A 16238-nucleotide genomic window follows, 5' to 3' on the forward strand; every position below is an offset into this window, starting at 1 on the left:
ACACACACACACACACACACACACACACACACACACACACACACACACCCGCACGCACGCACGCACGCACGCATTAGTATTATTATATGTTTAATCAAAATGACACATATTAAAAACTACTCGTATTAAATTTAGAAAGTTCCCATCTATAGCATACACATGACCAAACAAATACACAGTTAACTTTGTTTTAAATTTACTGACAATATTAAGTTATATTAATATGAAAGTCTACTGAATCACAGTCCCTTCCATTTTTATTATAATTTTGAATCAATGATGACTGTACAGTTGCACAATTGTTATGAACACAACGCTACATATAAATGCTTTTTTTAATCCCCTTTGCTTTCGCGCTGCTTCTGCTTGTTTATTTCTAAAGACCTTACACAATCTTGCATATAATCAAAGTCTTCAGAAGCATCATCTTGAGGGCTACCCTTCGGTTGAGGTTGTGTTTTTCTTGGCCTACACATTAAATCCCTATTTAGGAGTGTATACTTTGCGCTTGAACCGGGAACTACAAAGAAATGAATATTTGTGTCAATGCATGAAATCGCTGGACGTGTATGTTTATTGAATACGTATTACCAATGCAATTTATAAACTATCTTTAACAAGTTTACGAACGAAAAACGTTCGAAATTGACCGTTAATGTTTAACCTTCATTGCGTTCCTCGATTTGGCGAGAGTTGTTTGCAGAAATAAGTGGTATTCTGGGTATTTTGCTGTTTTTGTTCATCATTCAAAGTAGGTGACAAATTTTGGTTTTCATGGCTGCGATAGATATTTTAATAATCAACTGATACGCTAATATTGCAATACGCGTAAAATTAAATTAATCGTTTTACCAGTTTAAAATCAGAACAAATATTACATTGCTCAATTGTAATATATACAGTAATAAAACATGTTTATCAAATATAAGCTAGCGTATGAATTTAGCTGATGTGCTATGCTTTATGCAAAACTATATTTCATCCTTTGTGTACTCGGAATATGGTGAAGAATATGAACGCATTCCATACAGTGAATTAAAACTGTAATGTACTGATATTTTTATGTTAAATGCCTAACCACATCCAGTAAAGAATGGTAATGTTCATTCTTAATTTACCTATGATTCCCGTCTTGATGCAATGTTCGGGAAGGATCTTCATTATCCGACACCTGATTCGCACATGTCTTCTTCGAAAGCTCAACTGTAAACGCTCAAATAAAATGTTTACATAAAATATTCAATTGTGTTGTTTTATTTTCAGATATATATCACTTTGGATTGTATTCGCAACCGATATACTTAATAGCCTTATATTTCTAACGTCCTTCAAGTAACGTTCTTGATGTTGATGTATGCTGTATACCAATTAAACGTTTGTATGTATGTATGGACATCTTATGTCCTATAAGAGAAACCTACTGGACATGTTTTAAAATAGAAACTTACTGGACAAATCCACACAATAATATTTACACACTCTCCCTTTCTTTAAATGATTAAAATATGCACTCTGAATGTAAAAGGGCTAATCAATAAAGACAAACGCATTAAAATCTTCAAATGGTTAGACGAAAAAAAATATAATATATGCCTACTTCAAGAAAGTCACTTGACACATACTTTAACACAAACCTTAAAAGATGAATGGGACGGGGACATCTACCTCAGTGGACAATATACTAATAAACAAGGCATTGCCTTTCTGATAAAAAGTAACATAGGGATCACAGTTGATAATTTTAACGAAATAATAATTGGCAGACTAGCAAGTATAGATATCAAAATACATGAAACACAACTAACATTAATCAACGTTTACGGTCCTAACATAGATGATTCCACATTTTACGAAACATTACAATCTTTTATAATTAATAACCAAGATAAAAATATTATAATCGGTGGTGATTTCAATACTGTCCTGAACCCATTATTAGATAAAAAGAATGGAAACCTTTATACTCATCCTAAAAATAGAAATATTTTAAATAACATAATTGAAAACTACAATATGATAGATATCTGGCGTACAGTATACCCAAACGAAAGCAAATTCACCTGGCACTCAAACACAAAACCAACAATATTTTGTAGACTAGACTTTTTTTTAATATCTGAATCTCTTTGCAACATTATTGACACATGTAACATAAAACCAGGATTTATGACTGATCACTCTCTAGTTGAACTTAAACTGCATAATATACAACCTGAAAGAGGCCCAGGATACTTTAAAATTAACAACAGCATCTTATTGGATACACAATATCAAACACAAATAAAACAGGAAATATTAAATACAGTTCAAAATAATAAAGATGCAAACCCAAACACCTTATGGGAAGTAATTAAAGGAAATATACGTAACACAACAATTAGATACACATCATTTAAACAAAAAGAAACACACAAACTTGAAACTGAAACCATCAAAACCATTGAAACACTTGAAAAACAATTGCATCAAACAAACACAAATGATACCACCGACATTGAAAATGAAATAACATTAAAAAAACAAATATTAGATGGAATCTATCATACACGTCTCAATGGAATAATACTAAGAGCGCGTGCACAGCATGTTGAACACAATGAAAAAAATACAAAATACTTCGCAAACATTAAAAAACGTAGAAGTGAACAAAAAACTGTACACAAATTAGTAGTCAATGGCAAAGATATAACAAACATGACTCAAATACTAGAAGAACAACGTTTATTTTTCGAAACCCTCTATAAACGAAAAAATGTTGAAAATAACACCCTTTTTAAAAATACACATCACGCTTTAAACGAAGAGGAAAAACAACTGTGCGACGGATTGCTTAATGAATATGAATGTGGATTAGCCCTAAAAGATATGCAAAATAACAAAAGCCCAGGATCTGATGGCATCACAATCGAATTTTATAAAATATTCTGGAATGATATAAAAACACATCTAATTAATTCACTAAACTATTCATTTAACAACGAAAACTTAACTACGCTACAAAAACAAGGTATTATATCACTTATTCCAAAACCTGGAAAAAAACTTAGAATCCTTATCAAACTGGCGCCCGATTAGTTTACTAAACAATGATTATAAAATTGCAACTAAAAGTATAGCAAACAGAATAAAAAAAATATTACCAGCAATCATTTCAAGATCTCAATCTGGTTTCATAAAAGGACGTTACATTGGTGAAAACGTTCGTCTTATCCAAGAATGCATAAACTATTTCAACAATTCAAATAATCCTGGTCTAATTTTCTTTGCAGACTTCGAAAAGGCATTCGATTCGCTTGATCATTCATTTATGTTCTCTTGCTTAGAAAATATGAACTTTGGTGAAAGTCTCATTCAATGGGTCAAACTATTTTATACCGATATTAACAGTTTAATCATTAACAATGGCTTCTTTTCAAACAGTTTTAACATCGAACGAGGGGTTCGACAAGGATGTCCACTCTCATCATCGCTATTTATTATCTGCATCGAGTATCTATCACATCACATCCAATCAAATAAACACATAAAAGGCATATCACTAGAACCTGACGAAGAAATCAAACAGTCCCTATTTGCTGACGATGCAACTTATTTTTTAAACGACACTTACGATTCTTTCCATAACCTAATAGAATCGCTAACCCTTTACGGAATGACATCGGGTCTGAAACTAAACAAAAGTAAATGTACTGTGCTACGAGTAGGTAAATTAAAACAAAATAATGTCCAATATAAAAAAGAAATGAAATTTAATTGGACATCCGATGAAGCCACAACGTTAGGAATTACTTTCACAAATAATGAAAAAGATACAGTTCTTAAAAACATACTACCTAAATTACAGAATTTTAAAAACTGCTTAAAATCATGGCATCACCGTAAACTTACACTTATCGGAAAAAACACAGTATTGAAAACGTTTGCACTTCCTAAATTAATTTATGTATTAACAGTCCTCCCAAATCCACCAAATGATATTATTAACGATATAAAATCAGCACTATTTAATTTCATATGGGACGGTAAGCCTGATAAAATAAAACGAACTCAGTTAATTCAATCTGTAGAAAATGGAGGTATCCAATTAACGAACATTGACTCATTCTTGAATGCAATCAAATGCAGCTGGGTTAAAAGATACCTAGATAATGCCAATACAAGTAAATGGAAATTATTCTATCAGAAAATTCTAAAAAAATATGGTGACTCCTTACTCTTTGAATGTAACATCAGCAATACTATCTTACATGAAATTGCAAACGAAAACATATTTCTGTCTGATGTTCTATCAGCATGGAGTGATGTCACTCATAACCTAGAAACCCAAACAAGCAGCAAAACTATTCTATGGAACAATAAAGACATAACTTCAAACAATAAGACGTTTTTCTATAAAGATTGGTTTGAACGAAGCATTAAATATGTCGACCAATTATATGACTACAGAATCAAGGATTTCTACTCTTTTAATGATATATGCTACATATACGGAATACCTTCAAATAATTTTTTGAAGTACTACACATTAATCAAAAGCGTACCCATACATATTAAATCTGAAATCAATACAAATAATACACCATGTACTCAAACAACATTCGTAGAAAATATACTTGGAAGAAAAAACAAAACAAATAACATATTTTACACACTACAAATTAAAAACCCTACAGAAAACTCAAAAACCCAAAATAAATGGCAAGTCCTTTTCGGAGTACATGAACTTAATTGGAAACACATATTTACCATGCCATATAAAGCAACTATTGAAAGCACTCTGAGAAATTTTCAATATAAATACATTCATAGAATTATAGCTACAAATAAATATCTCTTTAAATGCAAATTATCTAATTCAAATCTGTGTGACTTCTGCAGTGAAAACATCGAAACTATAGAACACCTGTTTTGGGAGTGCAAACACATCCAGCCTATTTGGAATCAATTAACATCTTTTCTTGAACAACAGCAACTAAACGTTAAACTATCTTTCTAAAATGTAAGTTTCGGAATTTACTCATTGAAATAAAAAGATTGTAATAATATTGTGAATTTTATTCTTATAATGATGAAATTGTTCATCTTTAACATGAAGTTCAAAAAACAAGTACCAAATTTTAATTGTTTTATCCATAGTCTCAAACTTAAAGTTCAGATTGAGAAAGAAATAGCCCTCAGTAATGACACATTACAAAACTTTGAACAAAAATGGAATCGGATTAAATTCTCATGATGTTTGTCCACTTATATACATTTCACTCTAATGTAAGTTTATCTTTCTAAAATATTTTTGTATGTTTTTTTTTCAATCTTATAAGATCATTTTGAATATACAACGAAACACACAAGTCCAGCATGCTTTCTTCCGACTTTATACAACTCATCATTTTTCATAACAATTCTTCTATTATTTTTTTCTTTTCTCTTTAAAAAAAATACATATTAGCATATCTTGTATAACATGTCTGAACTTTATTGCTTTGTACAATCACTATGTTGTATATATTCATGTATACATTGTATGTATTATATTGAATAAAAAAAAAAAAAAGTAACGTTCTTAACAAACAATATGCACACTAATCATGAGCTGAAAGAAAAAAAATATATAGATATGATCCTGACCAAAGCAGGAAAACGTTACAAATAAGTGTATTTGATAATCCAATACAATGACATTTAAGTAAACGTGAGTTTGTTTTTGACATGTTAAACACCTGCATGGGACGATTTAACAGCCCGCCACAAAGAATGTATATTGGTAACTTCCCACCCTATGATGAATGTAAATTGTGATAATATAAAAATAAAGAAACGAAATGCAGACAATCCACAAATCCACATTAGTTTGAGTTTATAAGATGCTTAAGTGTTGAACTAAATGCCCTTTATATAAAAAGCTAATAAAGAATCGTGAACGTGGTCAGCGACATATATGACTTTGAAAAGCATATTCAATGAGTTCAGTCATATTTACTGAGCAGTGAACTCATTTTGGACGTTTGGACGCTTCCAATAACGTTTTGCATATTCAGTAGACTTTCATGTAAATACTAGTAAAAGGTTCCCTTCATTTATTCCGAAAGAACACTTACCTGATTGAGGTGGGATTTCATGTATCTTTTCTTCCACGATATAAAACTGAAAACATTCAATGTACTTATTGCCAAAACGAGTGTAACAAGCTCAATTAAAAATGATTTAGTTCTTATGCTGTGCACAGTTAAATATAGTGTGTTTTATTGTGTGTCTGCAGTTACTGCAGCTTTAAAAACCATAAATACAGATTATTAAGGAACTGCTCCGTATTCAACTAGAGTAGAGAGAAGCTTTCAAGCTCGATCTGCAAGTGGCGTTTATGTACCGAGTATTATACAGGAATTGTGTTGCTTTAACTTAACCATCTTGTAGTCAAATTTGATTTTACATTTTTCATAGTATTATACGACTTAACGTGAAATGAGACAATATATGTGGTAAACACACGTCGTATTCAATTTACCTGCATTGTTCCTTCAGTCAGCAACTCGTTTGCCTGAACTGTTTCTTGAAGCATTCCAATTTCGTTTATTTCACTGCAAAACACCTGTTGTAACTGTTCGTTTGGACAAAATGAGTAATGTTCGATTTCATTTCGCCGTTTTAAGCTTTTGATTTCTGCGAAAATGTCCTTCTTTTTTCGATTAAACCGAATAAGTTCTATATACAGATGTTTATCATGATGTTTCTCAAACAATCCCTGTACCAGTTGTTTTCTTTTGGTTGCACTAAACATGTTGTTTTCACACTTCTTTATATCCTGACGAAGACTTGTGTTATTTTGCAGGTGTTTTTGCGTGCATTCTTTTATAGTATTTTCTTTAAGAACTGTCATTCGTTTTATCATTTTAACGAAAAACGCATCAACAGCATCCACAGCCTTTGATTTGCATTCGTCGTTAAAATGATTATGTTCTTCAAGTAAAAGTAAGCGTAGTTACAGTTTCTTTATCTTTGTATCTTTATCTACGGTCACAGTAAAGAGGTCGACAATGTCGCACCATTTGTGCTTTAAATGCAAGCATCTTCCGCAAATTGTGACGTCATCATTGACACAATAATATGTCTGGTTTTCCGTGTCATGATGTATACATTTTTGAAGATGTATATCAGTATCATTCATAGTCGCCATCGTCGTGTGTCTATACCTAAAATGATATTGCGCTGACAATAAATTGTCAAGGTGTTACAAGGATCTAAATAAGTAAACTATTATAATAAACTGAACATATTAAGTAAGATGTTAATAAAGATGCTTCCACGACGCTTGTAAATTCATTAGAAGCATAATCAAATCATCTTAATTAAACTACCCATTGTGATGTTGCTAGTGAAACAAACGGGTATTGTCTGTGTTTTGTTTTCTGCATGATTATGTATTAATTATTGAAAAAGAAATCGGAGTATGTAATTCGTGATGACCGTCATTTGAAACTTAACTCAATCATGTTGGGTTAATTAAAGCTAATATTTGAATGATATTTTATTATATAAATTATGACCTACATACAAGCTCTATTTCGAGAATATTATATCAAGTAGTATCAAGCCAATAAAACGATGCGTCTGTTAATACCTCATAGATAAATCTAAATATTAAATATCCGTGAAAAAATGTTTTTGAATGCCCTTGTGTATTTGAGATATACAGGGCAGTAGCTATAGACATTCCCGTATGCAATACAAATTAAAAATACGTATAGTACATTTTGTAATCATGATATAGTGTTATCAACACAAACGTTTCATATTCCGCAACTGACAATCAATTACGTTGTTTGCATTTGATTATGACAAATGCTAGATATTTTATTTATGTGGTTGCAGATTCAATAATTAAGTATGATCAAGACTTATATTGACAAATATAACAATAATAAAATAAAAACAATTACCGGCGCCCTGTAGTCAGATAACATAATGCGTGATCAAAACACTGAACAAAGCTCCTATCACGAAAGTCAAAACTAGATGGGGACGCACACATATCATTTCTCACTTCCTCCTTCAGAATAGGTCTGAATACAGTTCAAAGTCATTTATTTGGGTATACCTATCAATTCAGTTGAGTGGATGATTAATGTCTAATGAGGAGATTTGGTTTATCTAAAACACGAATCAAATATAGGTGAACCATGTGTCGTTCGCAATTTATCAGCACTTATGTTAGGTATTCCGCTCCTTTGATTATGATACACGGTCATTTGATTACATAGTGATATTTTAAAAACGTACCAACCACGGGGGACTTAACGCAATCCATTATATGTACGCGATGATAAAAAGGCATTGATATATGTTGTGTAGTAATTGTGTACTCGTGTATTACAAACATAACACTTACATTTTAAAGTCCCCTTAATAATAGTTGCATTGTTTAAATAGTATTTCATATAAGTCGTGTCCATGATAAAAACATTAAACCTGTCGAAATTAAACGGAAACGTGTCCATCGTTCAAGTCTCTCCATGCATTTACTTGTTGTCAACATTAAATAGTAATAGTTAATGTGTTTGTTAACTAACTGTCTTCATTTCAGATGATAGCCCATCCCGGGGTAATTGTGACGGTCTTCGGACATGTTCATCTGCATATTTTATCGTACAGTTCATTATTTAGCGGTTTGTATTTTAAACTAAACAGTATGTATTCAATCAGATATAAACATATTTCATGTACCCATGCGACATAACTAATAAACATAAATAAGAAAATGAATAAATAGATGTGAAGATGCGTACGAAATAATTGTTGTTTTATGCAGTTTGACAGAACTCAGAATAATGCCCATTGCGTACGCTATGTCTCTATTCTGCCAATTGTTAATACGTTGCTGGTTAATACACATGATTAGACTACCGACTGTACGCAGTGTTTCTTAATATCAAACGTATAATGCTTGAACTAACATAGCCTTGCTGCCCTAATTTTAGTACACAGTTAACGATAATGAAGAAGGTTATGATAAAATAGTCATGTATGCGGTATATACTATTTAGTGAAGAAAAGAGTTATAATAAGTGGGCCATTGCAAAGAGGAACATTAACCCTATAGGGTTGAAGAGATGGAGAAAAGAGACGGATAACACAAATAAGGAACATTATAATAAATAGTATCGAGACAGGGTAATATTCGTAAAATATGTTACTTCAAGGAAATACGTTTAAAATGTGTTATTGTCATGAATGTATGCCTGGCCATATTAAAGTATAAATAAAGTATTTGTATATCTTTCGCCTTTAATGCCCTAGTCACAAATAACTGGTCGCCGGCCGATGTGTCCGATCTCCAGGCATCGAGAAGACTTGACACGTCGGAGTCGTCCGCCGTCCGATCAAAGACCCAGTTTGATACCTCAGTCACAAATAGAGGCCGATCAACGTCTGAACAGCGGACGACGTATTTAAACGCTCATCGGGCTGGCGCCCGGCCGATGATCGTACGGTCGCAGGGTCATTTTGTAGCATCGGACGGCGGTTTAGGGGTTCACGATGCGTTTCTTGGTGTACATTTGCAATGATTACAAGCGGTGTCCTTCAGTAATGTTCTTTGGTGTATCTGTTCGAGTTTGTTTTCTTCTTGGGAAGTTATATTTATAGCGCCATACATTGCCGGAATATCCAAGAATTGTTCCGATAAAAGTTAAAAGCATATTTGAAAGGGACTTTCGATGATATGTTTATTATATCTTATTTTGTTGATTGTTTGCCTAGCATTTGTTAAAATTTAATCAATATTGTCATGCCATGGACATTAATTAGAAACAAAAAGAAAACGAGTTGTTAATTAATCGTTACTTCATCAGTTTTGCTTTTACTTAAAATCAAAGTTATTTTTTTAACAAATTTGAATCGATATTTGAAGAGTCATCAATGGCATTGACGACAATTATAAATAATTCAGTTTCATCTGCAAACAAGCGAAAAAGGAAATGATGTATCACAGTAAACGATTGCTTAAACAAGAAAGATGTTTATTCCCCGTATAAAACATTGGGAAAGACCTGCAGTTATTAGGTCTGCATCGAAACCGGGGAGTTCGACACAATATATTATGTTGTTAAGATAGTGAAGAAAATATCTTGCCTAAAATTCCGCTAATGCCAAGTTGATGATCTTATCTTCCCTTCAACATTCTATGAAAACATTTCACACACAAAACTGCTTTCATTCGAAATGGATTCAGTGCATTTGCAAATATATGTTTTCGGGTTAAAACAATAACTGCTTAATTCCTGGGTAATGGAAATGTTCGGCTGGTCCTTAAATTGGTTAAAACCCGCAATACTTGAGTGTTCTGAGCCGGTGATTCCAGTTTTGATCATTTTCTTTTTTATGTTTACAATATAGCAACACAATTCATGTATATAGTACATTTTTAAGCGAAGCGCTGTAGGCTTGTGTAACTAGAGGACACTGTAGTACAACGTTTTTGTGTTATCCCAAATATAGTTTTGCAAATTCAATGTGCGTTGGCTTTTTATCAATATCATAGTGCTTTTATGTGGAACAGGTATATAGTTAGACAAAATGCAAGTTTATTTTAGTTGGAACATCCTCATCTACATTTCCGACATAATAAGGACCGTCGTCCAAATCATTATCATCGCAGTTTGCATAATTCGACATAATTATATTATAATTAACGCCATAATTATTATTATTATCAATATCAAATTCCAATTTTTCATATGTCGTCGCCATTCTCATTATTATCGTAATAATTAAGATCAGCAGCGGTTTTCACTTAGTCATATTGCAATCATCTCTAGATACCAATTTGCTCCGATAATGGGCAAATGGGGAATACTGTTGTCTTAATATTGCTTTCAAATGTAATAAATACTCTCATAATGATGATTTGTGCTTATGCTGATAATGGTGATACAATCGATAATGATATTATGACGATAAAGATAGTAATGACGATACAAGTGTATTTCAACGTAAGTTTATGTACACATAAAGAAGAATCCAAGACAAAATCTGCGATGTGCATAATACAAAGACTACAAGTGGTCATTAATTTACAAAGGTGACCAAACTATAAAGGATAAACGAGAAAAGAAGTGCAATGAGAAAAGTGAAAAACAAACAATAAAAGGTTTGTTAGAGTATTTTCACAAACTATGTGTGTATATATGAAATAAGTACTGTAATTCATGATTAAAGTTTGAACACAATTATAATGCAAATAGGTCTCATAAACAAATCATTTATTTTTATTTTAAACGTGTCAACAAAAAAGTTTAATATGAGTAACGGTTGAGATGTACTACATTTTCTTAAAATATAGTGAAACTTAAAGTTATCTGATGAAGAAAACTTGTAAGAAAGAAAATCGCGATACAAACTCTAATACAGTAATATAGATCTAGCATAAACTAGCACACAGTTTTCTCCTTTGCGTTGAATTTTAACAAAATGATATATTTGACTGTAACACAAAATCCATGTACATTAATGGTTATTAATCAATTGCCTTATGACCGAGTATTTATGTAAACATTTAGCTAGTTCATACGTGATTAGCCACATGTCGCAAAGTTGCAAAAAAATAACCATTCAAATAGTTCTATTTCCCTCTCTGACAGAGCAATTATTGAAAAGTATTCATGATTTATGTGTATATAATTGCTTGCATTTTCAACGTTATATAATCAGAATATATATGAAGGCAATAGCTGTTAAAACTGCTAGAAAAACAGCCAATTATTGGTACGTAAACTTCTAATGCTATATTTCAATGTTTCATCATATTATTTTATAGATGTATGTATTTTAGGCATTTACGATGTCATGGCATTTTTTTAAACAATAGGCTTTGCACAATGTCATTGCAGAATAAAGTATAAATCCGCACTTTTTTTTGTCATTCTTCACGTACTTAATACACGCTTTTCTAATAATTATTCAATAAATGCCATCCTATTGAGTTTATATAAGAAATGAAACATATTTAGTTTAATACATACACATAAAATACAATATCATCGTAAAACATGCATGTAGATAACGTAGTATTCGTAGTACTCATGGAATGCAAGTAATGCAAACGAGTTTTACAAAAATGTTTCAATTTCAAATCATGACAACACAGTGCTAGTTAACTCGTTTCTAAATTCAGCCTGAAACCTCAGTGTAATGTATCATATGCGCATATAAAGAAATATCAAATTAAATTATAAGAAATACTCAATGATTGTTTTAATAATTTTGCTGTTTTTGCTTCAATCGTCAAAACCTGTACTTGATTCCTGGTTCCTGAAATGAAAAAGCTAAATAAAAAGCCTGCTGACATGAATTTAAAAAATGATTCACTATGCAATTGGATTACACAAGTAACATTACGCAAAATCGTATAAAACAAACATTCGACTGCACGAAACTGCTGACATATCGCTTTTAATGCTGGAAAGTCATATTCATTTTGACAGAATATTTATTTATAAAACAGTTTTGATCATATTATATGCCGTTGTGCTATGTGATCAATTTGTATTCATACAATCCTTACCTGACTTTTTCATGTCAACTCTACGACGTCAGACTCTGTGATTTCATTAAATAGCTTTTCCAAATAGCGTAACAAAGTCGATATCCAGTCTACACTCGCTTTTTTTAAAGTTGTAAGGCCTGTGACATGGCGAATACAAAGCTTTCTTGGTCCGCTCTTATATACTCGCCCTTATGGAAACTTCTCCCACATTTCCATCCCCATTTGCATATGTCATCTTCGATGAGTGTTTATTAAAAAATAATAATAATGGTAAATAAGGTCATCAACGATTTGATATTTTATATGAGATACAGATGTGTTGTTTCTTTTTTCAATAAAATTGTTAGCATGGTTCAACATGAATAAATTCAATAGCAAATACACATATAACAACATCTGTAATAATATATATCTATATCGTTATGTTGAAACTACTTTTAGGCATACTCTTTGCTATCAAGAAGAAAGCGCATACGTGCAATCGAAACCCGCTATTCAAGTTAACGTCTGTATGCAAAATAATCTTTTATTAAATGTTATATGCTTAAAAGATATATTATAGTCACTTTTATATTGTTAGTCTGTGGCCGTTTTATTTTCGTGTAAATATGACGACACGTAATTCCCGACTCACCTCTATGTTTACCACCTTCACATTGTATCTGGCCAAGCGCATTCATGTATACAGGTTTCTTATCTTTCGCACATACCCATTGAGAAGAATTTCTGAAAATTGAATAAAACATATGAAATATAAACCCATTATTGTTAAAGTGATAGTTAGGGCATTTTTCACTGTTGAATTGATCTCAAAAGAATTAATAGGTCAAAATAATTAGTTAAAATGAGGTTACTGACCAATTATCTTCAACTCATCTTGCTACCAGTGATTTACTAAAAAATATCGATATTTTACATGACTCACCCGGTCCTCTAACCGAAATAATCCGTAAAACAAAAGTGTGTCTTTGTGTCGCATGAACCAATCTGCACTAAAACTAAATTTAGGTTCGCATCGTACATGCATGATCAGTTGTCAAACGAAAGTACGGTTTATATTCAAATGCATTATTTTTCTCTTTCCGGGATATTGTTTTAGTATGTGGATGCTGCAGTAACAAATATAGGTGTATATGAAGTGAAAACATAAAAAAATAAACAACGGTTGCGATAGACACCTATAAACTGTTAGATGCCCATAATATCACTTTCACAGACTTTTTTTTTAAAATCTATCAAACCAGCATTCATTTCAAGACTTGCCTTAGAATATATGTTGAGATTTTAATTTACTTAATAAGTTATATTTACACAAGGCAATTGCATCTAAACAGGTCATATGATACAATAATATTTGAACTATTGAAAAAAAGCAAAAAAAGCTTCGTCACCAGGAGAGAAACCTTATTATAGCAGGTGGTGCTGTATGTAACATAAGCAATGAGCTACAAATACAATTTACTGGACAAAACACTGAACTTCGCGACAAGCAAATTAACATGAATACAGCCATAGTCTCTGCTTTGCGTGGGTTAATACAAATAATTGGGGGTTCGAATCGATGTCAATAGACTGCACTCAATACACTTGGCCCTTTTATTCATAAAACATTTTAGTTATTTGTTCAAAGCATCACATTACATCTTATTGAATTATAATGTGGATCCTCATAACTTGTACATAATTTATAGAAGATTAGCCTTACTTTGATCGGCATCCTTTTGCAGGACAACAAAAATCATCCAACGCAACCCATAAGCTAGGATCCGAAACTTTTCCGCTCATTCTTCAACCTGTTTTATCATCAAAACATTTATTATCAGCGTCTGCAAATGTATGAATGTGTAGTGTTTTTAATTAGATTAATAAACACTTAATATTGATATATGTTCTACGAGAAATACACTATATGTTTGACGATCTTTATGATGTCCTCACAAATGCAAATACACTGAAAAGAACTTCACAATATGAATACAGTCATACGGCTTCTAATCATGTAAAGCTGCACTGTCACAACAGAAAAGGTTCATGCACATTTATGTCGACGCTACCGAAAAATCTGAAAAATAAATAAAATTACGTGTTCTCCTTTAATGTAAAGTATAAGAATATATTAACACTGAATATATGTGTAGGAAAAGTTATATCACAAATGATGCAATAAACTTCATTTATGTTATCTGGTAGATTATTTACACTCTCTGAACAGACGATAACGTTTGATATCGCAAACGTTTATTTTCGTATTAAAAGGCTTAGATAACTAAGTAAACGTGTACCACACCACTTCAAAAAGTTAATTGATAAGGAAAGGTTTATAAGCAAAAAATAAATAACGCTTTATAAAAACTCTCGCAACTTCATTTTCCATTGCATACTTTAAATGTCCTAAGATGTAGGATATCATTGCAGCGAAACTTTTTTTATATGTAAACACCGCATTACTTCCATGACAATTTCAAAGTTTAGGAGGATCACGTTTTGAGGATCCATCACCTGATAGGTATTAAAACCAATTGCGCATCACTATAAACTTGTAGCGAATAGTTATAGAACTGTGATGACATTTTATCAGGCGCTTCGTTGTTGCGGCGAATCTGTATAATACCGGTTTGCGATGTTTCTGTTTACTCGCAGCTGAGAGAAAAGTCCGATATTTCAAGCAGCACGTCCACTTATCGCTCAATTTTGTCACTTAGTTTTTGTAAACTTTCAAGCACAACTCGCAATAATACTATTCTAGTTTGTTATTGTTTATAATGCGTTGGATGAACACTAAATATGTTTTCGAAATTACTCTATTTGTTCATATACGTAGGTCAATGACAATATCAAGACTTATCCAATATGCATGTACTTTCTGTAGATGAATCAATCCATTCATGCATAAAGCAATCAATATATAAAACATTTATCAATCAATCAATAAAGCCATCGATCAATAGATACACTAACATATGTCTCAATCGTGATAAATAATGTGTTTTTAATATTTTTATTCAACAAACTTAAGTATTACAGTTAGCTATTTAACGATCCGTAAAAAGCATTTATCGTTGTAAGATATTAGTCAGTATTTGACTTACGTCTTAAAATGGCCAAACAGGATTTAATGTGAGATGCTTTTAATCAAGCGTCTGTTCGGCCCATACTTACACACACTACAGCTTGAAGTTGATGAAGGCGGTGGTATGGTTTAACCGATAAGGATCGATTAAGGGCATCTCACGGCAACTGACCATTCAAAGGTCAGCTGATGTACCATGTTTTGTAGGTGATTCGTTAATTTTAACATCAACGATTAAGCAAAACTATTACATCATTAAAAATAAATGCATTTCTATTAAAAGCGCGATACGTAAAACTGCGTATTTATGATTATGATAAGTACGTTTACTGATATTATTGATAAAAACATAAACGTACTCTCTTCATATCTTAATACTCACAAACGTACACTCAAACGAACTTCCAACACAGCAGTTTGCTAATTTTGCCCCCTCCCCCCCCACACACACACCTACAAACACAAAACACATATAATCTCATGCTTAAATATCATTTGATGTTTTTAAGATCGTTCTCATTATGGATATATGGATATGAAAATTATCATCAATTTGGCCCGACTTTTCTCGCTTACATGCGAGTTTCGAATCATTGTATTGCACGTCTCAATAAAAAAACTTATAATCTT

At 31.9% G+C, this 16238-nt stretch overlaps 2 protein-coding genes and 1 long non-coding RNA gene across 4 annotated transcripts in view; 1 reads left to right on the forward strand and 2 right to left on the reverse strand.

The window, feature by feature from the left end:
* Positions 1-16238, forward strand: part of LOC127840335 (uncharacterized protein DDB_G0271670-like) — a gene marked incomplete at its 3' end in the record, with an annotated part of 75931 nt that overhangs the window by 24605 nt on the left and 35088 nt on the right. The gene's annotated exons all lie outside the window — the stretch shown is intronic.
* Positions 349-6931, reverse strand: LOC127842405 (uncharacterized). The gene is made up of 5 exons (XM_052371896.1): positions 6503-6931; positions 6096-6141; positions 1119-1203; positions 665-778; positions 349-520 (listed from the first exon to the last, which is right to left on the reverse strand). Exons 1-4 carry the CDS (start codon positions 6884-6886, stop codon positions 667-669), a joined length of 627 nt encoding a protein of 208 aa, XP_052227856.1. The 5' UTR covers positions 6887-6931; the 3' UTR covers positions 349-520; positions 665-666.
* On the reverse strand, positions 12049-14744 carry LOC127842406 (uncharacterized). 2 transcript variants are annotated; one of them, XR_008031612.1, is made up of 4 exons: positions 14622-14744; positions 14244-14331; positions 13173-13264; positions 12049-12303 (listed from the first exon to the last, which is right to left on the reverse strand). It is a non-coding gene; the product is annotated as an uncharacterized LOC127842406 (long non-coding RNA). The 2 variants fall into 2 exon arrangements; XR_008031611.1 differs by lacking the exon at positions 12049-12303 and adding an exon at positions 12347-12773.

This window comes from Dreissena polymorpha, chromosome 8 (genome assembly GCF_020536995.1).
Source record: "Dreissena polymorpha isolate Duluth1 chromosome 8, UMN_Dpol_1.0, whole genome shotgun sequence".
NCBI lineage: Eukaryota > Metazoa > Mollusca > Bivalvia > Myida > Dreissenidae > Dreissena > Dreissena polymorpha.